The 13868-nt window shown below is 43.7% G+C and overlaps 1 protein-coding gene across 20 annotated transcripts in view; it reads right to left on the bottom strand.

The window, feature by feature from the left end:
• Positions 1 to 284: 284 nt before the first annotated feature.
• The window catches only part of Itpr1 (inositol 1,4,5-trisphosphate receptor type 1), a 335636-nt gene continuing 322052 nt past the window's right edge, over positions 285 to 13868 (bottom strand). For 19 of the 20 annotated variants that reach the window (XM_031382803.1, XM_031382806.1, XM_031382804.1 and 16 more), the window contains 2 exons: positions 8922 to 9083; positions 285 to 1631 (listed from right to left, as the gene is read on the bottom strand). In XM_031382803.1, the coding sequence (XP_031238663.1) occupies positions 1545 to 1631; positions 8922 to 9083 (249 nt within the window). In that variant the 3' untranslated portion in view covers positions 285 to 1544. Of the gene's footprint in view, positions 1632 to 8921; positions 9084 to 11411; positions 11679 to 13868 lie in introns of those variants that run through there. The other variant, XM_031382816.1, reaches the window with a different exon arrangement.

Here is a 13868-nt window from a genome sequence, read left to right as displayed (position 1 = left end):
TCCTGTACCTTGTCATACCAGGTGCCTTTGACAGCCTGGTGCCATCCAGTCACTGAGAATAAATTCTGTATGAAGTTCCCTCTGATATTTGTTTTACTGATGTTTCTTGGAATATAAGCAATTGTTTATTGTCTAAAATCAGGTCAGTATTTCCTAATTAATCTGGTAACCAAATCAACTTTTAACTGTAGTTTAACTCGGTCCCAATGGGGAGAAAAGTCTAACCCTAGAATTGCTCTCAAGCCACAAGGAAATGCCAAATGAAAGACACCAGCCAGTCACTGCATAGTATTCTGCATCATTTATTAAATATCTTTAGGTATGCATTTACAAACTTGACTCGCTTCAGAACTCTGCTTACAGTTCATTTTTTTAAACCTTTGTGCAGAGACGGTCTAGTAAAAGGAGACCCAGGTACAAAACAAGGCAACAGGTAGAAAACACTTCCTGTTATACTTTGCACCTATCCAGAAAAGAAATCATGTGACAAAGAAATAAAACCCAAACGTGGCTCTTTCAGAAGAACAGCATTGTCAGTGTTCAGCTATGCCTCCTAAGGGCACAGCTTCTACTTTCTCTTATATGGATGTATATATGTATATATGCATAATAACTTCTTACCTACTGCATCATGTTGGTTTGGATGAAGAAAACCTAGAAACCATCAGCTAACTCATTTGACTATAATGTGACATCAAAATTCACCCGGGAGATGACACTGATTGGTCAGCAATATGCTGTTATTCCAAACATCATGTAAAAAGTTCCCTTTAAAAAATTAATTCATCGACTCCTTTCAAGCTGAAGTGTGAGTCTCTAACATGGCTCTCTTAAAGAAACACTTTAAATGATTAATTTTGAAGCTTAAAATTATCCTTGAAACTAAAGTTGCTTTTCTCAAAATGAATGCTGTTTGAATGGTTCACAGACCTGGAGTTATCGCTAGGATACAGGGGCACTAATGCCATTAGCAACAAGAAACAGCATCACTCTAGGATAATTACAAGGTACAAAATTGCCCAGGGGCCAGAAACTCGCTATTAATATAATTTTGGCAGCAGCATCATCATTTGATATTTAACCATTTATTACATGAGTATTAACATATCAGCTTCAAAGATGCGTACTCCCTTAGGACACTCGGGAGTTACAAAGTTATGGTGATTGCATAATTTGTATTGCACAGTTTTATAAAAAACATAAATACTGGCTATTCTAGTTTTAAATACAAAATACATGTCATATACTTTTAAATCTATAATCTGGTTCAAGTGCAAATCAGGTACTTTCTATAGTCCTTCCAAAAAAGGCATTTTTAATATTTTTGGCAGGAGTGACAAGTCAACCATGCCAACAGAGCTAATTACAATACGAAAGTCCAAACCTCTGAGAGTAGCAATCATATACATACAATACAAAACCCGAGTATTTACAAATGTACTAAGCACACATGTAACCTTAGTGGGCAGATCAGAACCAATGAGCCATACCCACGCCGACAATAATTTAAAAAGGGTTGAGCAGAGTCCCTCCATCTCATTTGCCTAGGCCGGCTGCTGTGGGTTGACATTCATGTGAGGAGGATGTCCTAGAAGGCCGATTCTTTGTTTCTGCTTCCTCTGTTCTGTCATCTGGAAAGTTAAAAAGTTTCATCATTACACTCAGACACTTCCTGTGCGTCAGGTCACACACTGAACCATAGATTTACCTCTGTGGTTATGGGTTATACTGAAACCCACTTTCTACAAATAGTGTACTGTCACACACACACACACACACACACACACACACACACACACAGCTTCAACAAGGGCATCTTCCTCTGCAGATGGGGAATTCTGTGGCCTCATCATGCAGGGTGACATTCAATCTTAGTATATGTGCTGCCGAAGCGAGCACAGCAGGGTGACATTCAGAAGTACTGCTTGCTACTTGTTTCATAGAGAAACAAAAGACAGATGAAGCATCGCTTCTAGATCATTTCCAAAAACCATTTCCAAGTGATGTCAAGACTCATTGGAAAATGGCAGCTCGCTATGATTATGTTAAGTCACGTTATCCGAGAAAGCAGTGTTTTTTGGAATCCCCGGCTCTGAGACTTTGTGTCCACATTCTTCAAGGGGTCTTGGGTTCCTCTGCTTAGTGATTCTGCAAGGTCAGAAAAAAGTTACCTGGTTCTTCTAGGAAAGATGACAGGTCCTCACTTCTGCAAGGTGCAGGGTAACTAAAGGCTAGGTAAACCAACAGTGCTGTGAACAGGCACTGGATTTTGGGTCACATCAGGAGAGAGCATTTCTCAGTGTGGGTCCCCATGAAAAAGTACACTCTCAGCCCAGAGCAAGAGGTTGGTTTTCTTCTGCCTGATGAGCTGAGTTCTCACTTTGGGTCTCTAGGTCTCTCCTGGCTATTTTACAACTCAGTTCTCTGCAATAGAGTTTTCTCAGCATTCTCAGGGACTACTTCTGAACTTGAGGCTCACAAGTTAACTAAGATAAGAGACTATATGAATACATTCGATGAAGCTATGGGCAAATAGCGTAAGGTTTAGGGTAGAATAGTAAAACCCTAAAGACTTTCAAATCAGACATCCATTTAAGTCAATGCAAAATGTTATTTAACTTCCGCCACTCTGTGCATTAGTCCATGCAATGAAGGTAATTCCTCTGGAGGGTAGGGAGCTGAGGATCTATATGAATGAGGTGGGGCATATGTAAATGAGCGAGCACAGTGTCAAATCCAGGGGGCCTAGGTTTCAGTTCTTGGCTGAAAACCATACCTAGCACAGTTACTCTGGCTCACGTTTAAGGTGGTTGGTTATATTTTGCTTTCTCAAAGCAGAGCATTTTACAGTTTAAACCAAGAGATACTATTTTTATGCTCAAATGGAAATGCTTTCTTTATTATAATTTAGACAAAAAGATGCACAAAGATTGAACATCTCCACTTGGAAGTTTTTTTTTTTTTGGTATTTTTTGAGACAGGGTTTCTCTGTGTAGTCTTGGCTGTCCTAGAACTTACTCTGTAGACCAGGCTGGCCTCAAACTCAGAAATCTGCCTGCCTCTGCCTCCCAAGTGCTGGGATTAAAGGCGTGCACCACCACTGCCCGGCTCCACTTGGAAGTTTTAAATGAGGGTTTTTGTAAGGAACTGAATGAAGAGATTCTAGCCAGCCTTCAAAGTTTACATTCCCAGGTTCATCTGAGGAAGGAAATGTTCACATGGCACGTGGAATACCCTCATTGTTCCGTTACCATGTCAGTTACATCCTCATCTGAATGGCTGACAGTTCAGATAGGGTAGGCTCAGGTAGTTCGGATAGTTTGCTCACATCAACTGCTGTCTAGACAGGCAATCTTGTGAGGAATTCATTCATATCTTGATAATCTCAAGTATTTAAACGGGTTTAGAAATCTTGGCATACTCACCCTCTATGAAAGGGTACTTTCTTAAAACATCCATATGGAGCTGTTAAGACCTTGCAGCTCAAAGCTGGCCCATACAACTTTCTCTGTAATGCTTTCAGTAACTGCTGGTACCAGAGAGAATCTTTTCTATACACTGGCCTCCTATCTGCTCAGTATGTCGGTCACTCTATCTTTGTCTTAAACTCACACCCTTTAAAGCTTTCTGCCTTTTAACAAGAGAGCCTTTGTCTTCACTTAGAGCCATCAATGGCTCCCTTCCTCATGTCCTGGTCCTTCCATTTGTTTCTTTAAAGCTTGTTGGCAAATCATCTTCCCTCTCTCATAAGCCAATAAGGTCCAGAGTGCTGTAGGTTAGCGGTGAAGTCGGAATGCCTAATCATGTCAAGTACCCAATACAGACCTGGCTGACTTTGATTGTTTCCATAAACTGGTTCATAAATGGTTCAGCACTATAACCACCCAGCACATTAAAATATAGACAAAGGGGACCACAAACAGAATTTGATATATCAGGTCTGCTATGGGGACCTAGGAATATGTATTTCTAATGAATTCCTGGCTGTACATTTTGATCTTGTTTTCCTGTAGTTCTGTGTTTCCTTTTTCTTGCATGAAGACAAGTCTTGGAGAAGATTCTCTCCAGCTGAGAATACAGTAGTACACTATTTGATTGTGTGATCTGCATTAACCTTGGCCTCACAGACAGGAGGAAGTCATAACCTTTCCATTGCAAGAATTGGTTATCAGAAACAACTACAAGAGAGTTATAAAGGGGGGGGGGACACGACAAAAACCAAAACCAAAAGCCATAAAACAGCTAAGGACTAAATCTGACTTAAAAGGAACCAAGGCCAGTGGTACTGGACACTTAGCTTGGTTTTCTTACCGTTCCTGCCTGTTCCAGACTTTCTACAATATAGCCTATCTGGCTATTTTACTGCAAGGCGCCACTCACTATGTATTCCCATTACCTTGTCAGGAAATAACCTGTCCTAATCTCGCATATCGTACTCAGTGGACATCTAGAGCAAAACTGACTACTGATAAAAGTCCCCATCAGATTTCTACTTAAGTAACTGAGCATGTAAAACATCCTCATTGTAGAACATGCAAAGGTTTTAGGATCTGCACTCAGCTGAAGATGGGCAGTTGAGAAACTGCCATTGCGCTATAGCTATGCAAATGCAGAAACTTCCTTGAACATCTCTGGGCTGCCTTTTGCCTCTTGTCAATATAAATATGGATATGAATATAAATCAGACAGAAGTAACGTCACAAAGACCTTGCACTAGAATCCTAGACCCAGGGTGATTATGCCATGAGTAAAAGCTGGCATAGGGCAGAGGCTCACCCCAGGGCACTGATGCCTTAGCCTGGCTCACAGCATATCTTAATACTCTCTGAAAAGTTTCTGGTTACATGTGGAGAAACATCCTGGTTACTGAGATTCCAAATGGCCAGCATAGTCTAATAACCAGAATTCCTTCCTTCCTGGGGTTCTATAGGGTCAGTAGGACTTAAATGACAAGCCCCCAAATGCTTAGAAGTAAAAACAAAACAAAAGCCAAAACCACAAAACCAAAAAACCTGAAACAAGCCCCAAACACAGCATCTGCTAAATATAAAATAATACTGTGTATTATATTAGTATTGCTCAGATCCTTACAGGTCACCCCCCAGTATGTTAAATACTACCTCACTGACAAAACTCTTTCTCAGACTCTGAACCACGCATGAACAACCCTGAGAAGGTCTTGGGGCAATGGCTGCCGTCTTTCCCTTAAGCTCACTGTGAGGAACTCATCACTCCCTTTTGTAAGTCCTGGAGGGGAGACAGCTAGATCTAGAAGGCAGATGCTAGGCCCTCTTTGTCCCTTGTGTCCCTGACATCTAGTGCTGTGTGTGACAAATGCATGGCTCCTGTGTTGGTGGAAGTGAGGAGTCAGGTTAACCTGGATGTGCAGCCATTCCTTGAGTGTGCCATGCACGGTCATGCGTTTGCTCATGCTGCTTCCTTCCGTTCCTGGAAGGCTCCTACTGTGTAGTTCTCGGCCAGCCCAGAAGCCACCTGCTGTGTGACTCAGAAACTACCCTCACTCGAAGCCACTGTTGGGCCAGCCTCCTCTGTGTTCCAGGGAGCTCCATTCACTCCTTCTCTATGTTTCTTGCTAAACATGGAGTCCTAGAAGGCAGACGTCTGTCTTGGCTCTCTTTCATGAAAAAGGCAACATGCTAATACAATTGAGATGTTCAGGCACGTCTTACATTCCTAGCATGACAGTTAAGGGGTGCTGTCCTTTAGGAAGCCAGTCACATTTTCAAGAAAATTAACCTTTGCTTAGTATTTGCTCTTTTGCATTAGGAAGGAAACATGCAAAAAAAAATATTATGAAGTTCTTACATTAGTCTTCCTCCTTGGAATAAGGATGTAAGAGAATCACATTTAGTATTCAGAATCTCTTGGGAGGGGAAAGTTGGAGATGAGATGCATCATTTAGTACTTAGAATAGTAATCGTAGGCAACCGTTCTCAGTGGAATGAACACCTGACAACATGAATCACGTTTTCACTAATATCTTCGCAAGGACACCTCCCCTACTTGGTAGTTTAGAAAAACAACACCCAAAGACCTCAAGTACAGCAAGGAGTGAAACCTAAAGTCATTCATACTTAAATGACTATCGTTCCATTGCTAGTTTCTGGGTCAGAACATCTACAGAATAGCTAAGGGATGAAGCATTTTTTTTTTTTGGATTTCCCAGTGAATGGTTGTCTTTCATGGCTGTAGTAAAAATGTGACAGAGTTTCTTGTTCTTGTATCATTTGTGGGGCTTTTAGGTTTTAATCCATTTCGTTGCCTTTTGTGGGCAGGAATCCTTGCAATGACCGAAACCAGATCTGTAACACGCCACCATGAGTTCTGATACACAACAGCTTAACAATGTTTAAAATTCTCTTAACACCAAACTTAATAACATTCAAACCTAGTCAAGTTAGTTCGGAGATGATGCAAAGGCTTGTTAAGACGACCCATGAAGGAAGCAATTTCTACCCCCCTTTGAATGAAACAACCCTTTCCTGCCCCCAAAGCAACTGTGGTTTGGATTTTTTTTCCTCCCTGTTTTTCTTAGCATGTTGAAACTTCAGCAGTTCAATCCTGGTAAAAAAAGAACTTCAAAATGTGCTATTGCTTTTGCATGCTTCTTTGTAGCCTAGAACACTTTCCAAGAAAAAAAAAAGTTCATTTTCAGAGTCCCTCAGAGGCTTTTTTTCTAAAGAGCAGTTCCAACTGCCAACCTGAAAACTGAAAAAGAATGTAAGGGCTGGGAATCGAACAGTGAAACCACCGAGGATCTAAGGTGGCTTCATGACTCTTAGTCTAGGGTTAGTCAAAAGTGTTAGCTTAATAGAACTAGCTCTACCCTGGCCTGAGTTTACAAAAGCTGTGCATAGTTTTTTTTGTGTGCATATGACAGCGGATGTACCCTCAGTCCCATGAAATAATAAGGTTCTTCTCCTTTTAGGAAAGAAAGAAAGAGAGAGATGGGGAGGAAGAGAGAAAAAGAAAAAGGAAGAAAGAAAAAAGAAAGCATAAGTTTGTCACAAAAGGTAAACTGAATACAGAAGAGAACAAACAAACCTACTAAACACATCAAAGCAGGCCAGCCCTGGGGATGAAGGCTTCACACCTCCTGTTGTGATGTGCAGTGGGATGGGATGAGGTTCCTAGGAGCCTGCTGTGATGTGCAGTGGGATGGGATGAGGTTCCTAGGAGCCTGCTGTGTTCCTTCACATCCTCATCCTGTAAACCAGCGAACTGGTAGAACGGCCCACGCTTTCCTGAGTGTCTCCCTACACCTGCCATTCCTGCTGTATTTCCTCAGGCCAACTCACACCAAGGTCAAGGTTCACTGGTCTGTGAAGTGGGGCTTCAGGCAGCTTCCGAGTCACTGTGTGTGAGGCACTGGGAGACAGGCTCAGCATGGCATGGACAGGGATTTTCAACAGAACCCAAAAGGAAGGGCTGCCCTGACTTTACCACCACAAAACACTCAAAAACTTAATCGTTTTGTTTCCGATGTATTTTAAGAGACTCTCGGGCAAACTGGAGACACCCAATTGTTCATATCAATAGAGCATGTCCCATATCAATAGAGCTTGCAAGGATGATAATGATAGTCATGAGGAACTCAGGTGAGGGTTAGGGACACTGTAGAACTAGAAGGCCTGAGCAGTAGCATTTCTGATACCCGGAACATGAAGTGTAGCTGAACGCTCTGAAAAATGGTGCCAGGGTCATGGGTAGCGCCTGTGTTTAAGTGTCTTGGATCAGAGTCCAAGATTTGTTTTCTGTACCTAAGTTAAAACATCTAATTGGCCTGAGATTCTTGATGCCACACAGCCATCTCAGACAGGAGAGAAAAGCTTGCTACGCTGTGAAGTTCACCAGCCTCTCAGGGACAGAGGCAGGCTCAGCCCTTGATGTATTCAGGAGTCAGTTCGGTCCTGTGAAACACCCTTTAAAAGCAAAGCAATCTAGCTCGATCTTCCTCAGTTTTCTTATTTAGGTTATTGCTCCTCTCAGGTGGTTGCCAGGCTCTGGGGCTGCAGATGGCTCTCATCGATAAGACCTTTTCTCACTGGTCTTTTATTAAAAATGCTCTCTCAACTGTCTCTGAGAAGTGTTTATTGAGGGCCAGCTCTTCACTAGTTTTGAAGTGCATAAAAGTAATACGTCACCTGTGGGTACACCTTGCTACTTCCCTCCAGGGCAGGTTTGTCCAGTACCTACTGCTGTGTCTATGGTGCCCATTCAAACACCTTCAGAACCATATGATGCTGAGCTGGACCTGTTAGTAGGTGGCTATATAGCCCCGTGAAGCTGCTCCCCATCCCTGGTTCAAGTCCTTGACCCAAAGTGGTCCCTATCACTACACAACCATCTGGTGACTGCTGTGTTCTTAAGGCAAGGTCTGTGGGTGGAGGACAATAGCTAGGTTTAGTGTGAGTCTGTCATCTCTTTTCAACTTCCTTCAAGGGGTAGGGTGGGGGCTGTGTTTCTGAGAGGACTAGAAAGGCTCCCTAAAACTTGCAGTTTCTCTCAGGTTGTAGAGCTTCAAACTCTGGTGGATACTTGAGAAGTCCCAGGGCTAAGAAGCTAAAGCAGAACTAAGCACACACTCTCCCATCGGTGAGCCACGTCTCAAAGGGTACAGCTTTATGCAGTGTGCTGTTTTTGATGCCCAGTGCTTCACTGAGGTAGCTTACACACTGAGACCACACCCTTAATAGTGCAGATACGGTGACATAGCCACCCCAAGGGTAAGGGCAGCCAAAGCAGTGGCTGTGAGGGGTGAGTCTGGCCCCTAGTCCCCTCCATGGAGGTGAGATGCTTCATTACTGCCGCGGGAGTGCTGTCTATCTTTCCATCGGAGTTGGGATGGGAGACGACAGTGAGTATGGGGTGGGGGCTAGGCGAGGGGTTTGGCCTTTTACCTGGTCCTTTAGTTCTGACAGCTGGCCAGAGAGATTGGTGACCAGCTTCATGGTGGACTCCAGCTTCTCCTGCAGGTTCCTCAGCTCGTTCTGTTCCCCTTCAGAGTCGCTGCTGACCAAGGACATGGCTCTCATCCTGGGAAACCAATCAAGGTTTCTTTCCTAGAATCCCCAAAGAGCAACAGAGGGAGTTACTTCCAAAGGTGGAAATGAAAAGAGCCATCTTTTCCGGTCATCCTCCCATGGCTGGCACCAGACTCTTCCTTGTTTACTCTCCATGTTTTTTGTTTGTTTCTTGGTTGGTTTGGAAACAGTTCTCATTATGTACTACTGAATGGCCCAAAAGTGTGTAGATCAGGCTGGCCTTGAACTCACAGAGGTCTCTGGTTGCCTCTGACTCACAAATATTGAGATTAAAGGTGGACAATGCTATGCTTGACCCACTTAATTATTTTGAGAAAAGGACTCTTACACATGTGAGCTCCCGAACTTGGCTAGACTCGCTGGCCAGCAAACCCCAGGGATCTCCACTTCCTTGGGAGCACAGATGTGCGCCACCTTTTCTGACTTCTTATGTGGGTTCTGGGGATCCAAACACAGGTCCTCATGCTTGTGTAGCAAGCACTTTACGGACTGAGCCATCTCCCTAACCTAGAGAAGTTGTAATCAATCAACACAGTGAAACTCTAAATTTCTAGAAGAGGAAACTGCTATAAAATAGAATGTGAAGGGAAAGTAGGCTTCTAATTTAAGCTCCTAACTGAACAATGGACACTGCCACTTTGGCTTGGTGTCTTTATTACTATAGCTCTTATCTTTGCCAGATTACATGACTGACAAGCTTTGTTTTAGATTGGGGCAGAACACGCATAAAGAAACTTTAGTAATTTTCAAGTTACAACTCAGGAGTACTGAATACATTCACACCACTGCACAGCCTACATCCAGGAATATTTCATTTTACCCAAATGAAATATTTCATTTTACCCTGCCCCCTTTAGGTGCCCTTCGACATTACCATCTATTCTCTGTCTGAGGCTTTGACCACTGTAGGTACATCATACTGTGCTATATTTAAAAGGAATTACATGAGGGAAAAAAAAAAAAACAACAACCCTGCATTAAGTTCCTTCCTGTTCTGGCATTTTAAAGGACACATGTGAATTTGCTTGGGTAAAAAGATTGTTAATGGACTGAAGATGAGGCATGGGCTCTTCAATCCATTTCCAGTTTTTGAGCTTATGGAAGCAAGGTACCCCCCATGTTCCTTCCAGCCTGCACTGGGCAACAGATGCTGCCCATTGTCCAGGGCAGGGTGGTTCGGCCACATACCCCACCCAGCTCCATCCTTTTGGTGTCTCAGCCTGGACGTGCAAACGGTCTTTCTCACCTTTGGTTAGCACAGTGGGACTTTTCCCTTTGTCATCTCACTTCCTTCTTCCCATGATGCCTCCCTCCTGAACAGCATGCCTCATACTCTGAACAGAGGGGCAGGAATCCACAGAGATCCAGGGGAACTGACTCATTCTGGACCTAGCCGGTGTCTTCTCACCTGGACCACTTTGATCTTATCAGTACTTACTGCACACTTTTCAGAACACCCCTGTAGGCAGGAACAATGTACTATTGCTGCTTTGATCTACTACAGGTTCTCAGCATTTCTCTGGGAGCCAATCTTCTCTGATACACCCTGTTTTTGTCTTTGTGACCCATATGGTCTCTGCTAGAAATGCTGTTGCCCCTTCAAGGTACCTATAGGCATTCTGTAAAAGAAGAGATGCAGTTGTGTGCCGATAAAACGTTATTTACTAGTGCTGGTGGCTCACTGGGTTTGGACTGTGGACTAGTGTTGGCCAACCTCTTGTTTATAATAGCAGTGTCAGGATCTTCAGATACTTGAGAGAACCAAGTCTAGATATGATAGATCAGATGAGACCATTAAACTGTCTTCAGTTAAGGTGATCTTTCAGGAGAAGCCATGCACAGACCAGGTTCAAAATAAAGGAGGCAAGCTATGTACTTACACATCTTTGTGTGTGTGTGTGTGTGTGTGTGTGTGTTGGTGGGGGAAGGGGGTCATGATCTCATGTATCCTAAGCTGGCCTCAAACTCACTGTGTACCTAAGTTGACCTTGAACTCATGATCCTCCTGCCTCAATCTCTTGACTGTTAGAATTATAGCTATGTACTGCCATGTCCACTTCTATGGCTCTGGGCAAGCATTCTACCAATTGAGCTACATCCCCAGCTCAAATCACAATGCAAAAAACCAGGGAGTCCAGGAACTCATTCCTAGGAGGTCACTACTCTTTAAGGTGAGGGGCTGGAACCACCTCTATGGAGTGACTAGACCAAAGCTGACAGTCAATGTTTATAGGAGGATGGAGGGATCCTTCATGGACTCTATACGCATGAGCTTAAATAGTTAAACATGGGCTGCTTACAATGTTTCTTTTCTGCTGAAAGAAAAACATGGTCTACCCTGCTATATCCCATGATAAACATTTATACCACCCCACATTCATTTTAGTCAATTTCTCAACAGAGTGACAGGCAAAAAAAGATCAGCCCAGAAAACACACGATTCAAAGCTACTAGCTAAAACTCGGAAGTGATTCTCTGCCTGTAATGTGTTATCTATGGAATGGTTTCCATGACCTGCTGCTGCTGCCGCGACTCTACAGGCCTCTGTCAGTCCTTCAGACACGCAACTCCATGTTCCCACCAAGGAAGCATCTCACTTCAAGGGATGCAGTGCTGAGGGAGAAAAGGACGTCGCATTTCAGAAGACAGAACCATGTGGCTGCTGGGCAGTAGGGCTTTCTCTCGTCAGGGTAAACTAGCTTCTGTGAAGGGGTCAGATAGTGGGGACTGGCTGACGACGTCATGTACCTGAATCGATGGAGGGATCTCAGAGGCCAGCTTACCCATCAAAAAGCCCTAGATTTCTAGCCTCAGTGTACTGAGTTTTGTAGAATGGTCCCAGAGAAGGAGAAAGATTCCCAAATCTTATTGTCATTGTCAAGCTCTGACAATACGCCACCAGCTGGGATGCAGTAGGGGTTGCAGATCCCATCAGCACAGACATGACCAACTGTAGTTCTGACTTGGGTGTAGGAGACGGAACTAAAGCCTATTTTCAAATAAGATCTTAGGAATTGATTTGTATTTACAAATTTGTATATCATTGTAGCAGAGTATATGGGTGGGCATCTCATAGTTGTTTTGAGTTCAAGTGTGTGTAAGCAGGAAAGCACTTTAAACGTATAGCAAAATCAACATAAACTATAGGAAACCTTATTTCACATTCGTGGCAGTGAGCAGGGTGCAGTGGCCACACAGATATGGTCACTGCGTCTGGGTCCTGGGACCTCTTTAAAAGCAGGTATGTTTGCCTTGGACACCTAAGTAGGAAGTGGGTCTTCCATCTCTAGGTGCCTGCCATGGAAGTGAGGAGAGTAGGTGTCAGGTAAGAAGGAGGAGGCTGCACGGAATCACATGAGCAGTAGAGAGGAGTATTACGGTCAGAACCAACTCCCGGTGGCCAGCTGGAGAGCATCCTCTGCACAAAAGGCCCAAGGGAAGCCAGCACCGGGCTCTTGAAGGGAGCAAGCATGAGGCTGTCCTCCACAGAGCAGGGTCCAGGTGGAATGGATTACCAGTGTGCCGGGAGATGGAGGTGAGGGCAAACAGGCAAGGTTGCTTTGCCTGCAGCTGGCCAGTGGCCCAAGGAAGGGTCTGGAACAGGGAGCTAGGAGGGAGCTAGGTGTGAGTCAGGAAATGAAGGAAAGAAAAAGGAAGGAGATGTGAGAGAAGAAAGTCCATTTTACTAGGTGTGGGGCATGCACAGTGAGTAGCCACAGGCTCATTTGCGATTATTACTGCTCTGCAAATAGCTGCCCCAAGGCCAAGCTGGTAGTAAACTCCTCTAAGGTCAGGCTCTCTAATGCACCATGTTCTCATCTGCTTAGCAAACCTTTTACAAAAACAGAAGATGGATTTCCAAAGAATCCATGTCAGTGAAATCTTGAAAAGTCTCCAGAAGATCCATGGATGGGTGTGCACACAGCTTTGACTTTAGGGAACGGGAACATATGACTGAACAGTGACAGGTTACAATGAGATTGTGTTAAAAGGAATTGCCACCTTCTTCTGCAGCATGTGTGATGTCCACCCTTCCCCCAGTCCCAGCAATGACTGCAGGAAGGTCTTTGAATACATGCAAAACACAAGCGTCCTTGACTGAACTTTTACTCTTTCTGGTTCTTTTCCCCTGTGCTCTATACATGGGACATCTGTGAGTCTGGGATATGAAGGCCCTACTCAAGGAGTCCATAAAGCCACCCACAGAAATAATGGATCTTTAAATCACAGTAAACTGAAAAAGTGCTGTGAACCACTCTTTCAAATTTAGTATCCACAACAATCAAAGGCCATATGTTCTAACCCTGGGATAACCCTTCATTCTCTATTTCTTAGGAGATCTTCCATGAAAAGATAGGAAAGAGGGTTTTCTGGGCTCTGACCCCTTAACTGTGTACTTAAGTTTGAAATGTGAAACTGGGGTAGGAGGAACCTCACTAAAATCCTAACACATAGAACACAAGCTTCCTGGAACAGAATCTAAGTTCTGTGCTGAAATAACAGATCCTTAAATGTGAGAACCTTGGTGTCGCCAGTATTTTAACGAATCACCTGGCTATTAGGTCAAATCTCCAATTACTCAGTAATTAAAATTAATTAGCAATTCTAGCCAAACTCTTCTCTCCGTTTCCAGGTGGTTTTTGCATGTGGCTCAATAGGGTAAGCTCCTGCTGGTTGGGGTTCCTCATCAAGAGGGTTCTCATCTACATGGAGAATCAACCTGAAAAGGAAACGTTCAGAATATTGCAATATGGTGAAGGTGTCTGTGTGTGTGTGTGTGTGTGTGTGTGTGTGTGTGTGTGT

This window comes from Mastomys coucha, unplaced genomic scaffold, assembly GCF_008632895.1.
Source record: "Mastomys coucha isolate ucsf_1 unplaced genomic scaffold, UCSF_Mcou_1 pScaffold20, whole genome shotgun sequence".
Taxonomy (NCBI): domain Eukaryota; kingdom Metazoa; phylum Chordata; class Mammalia; order Rodentia; family Muridae; genus Mastomys; species Mastomys coucha.
The sequence above is the reverse complement of the archived record's forward strand: the minus strand, read 5'-3'. Positions and strand labels throughout refer to the sequence as shown.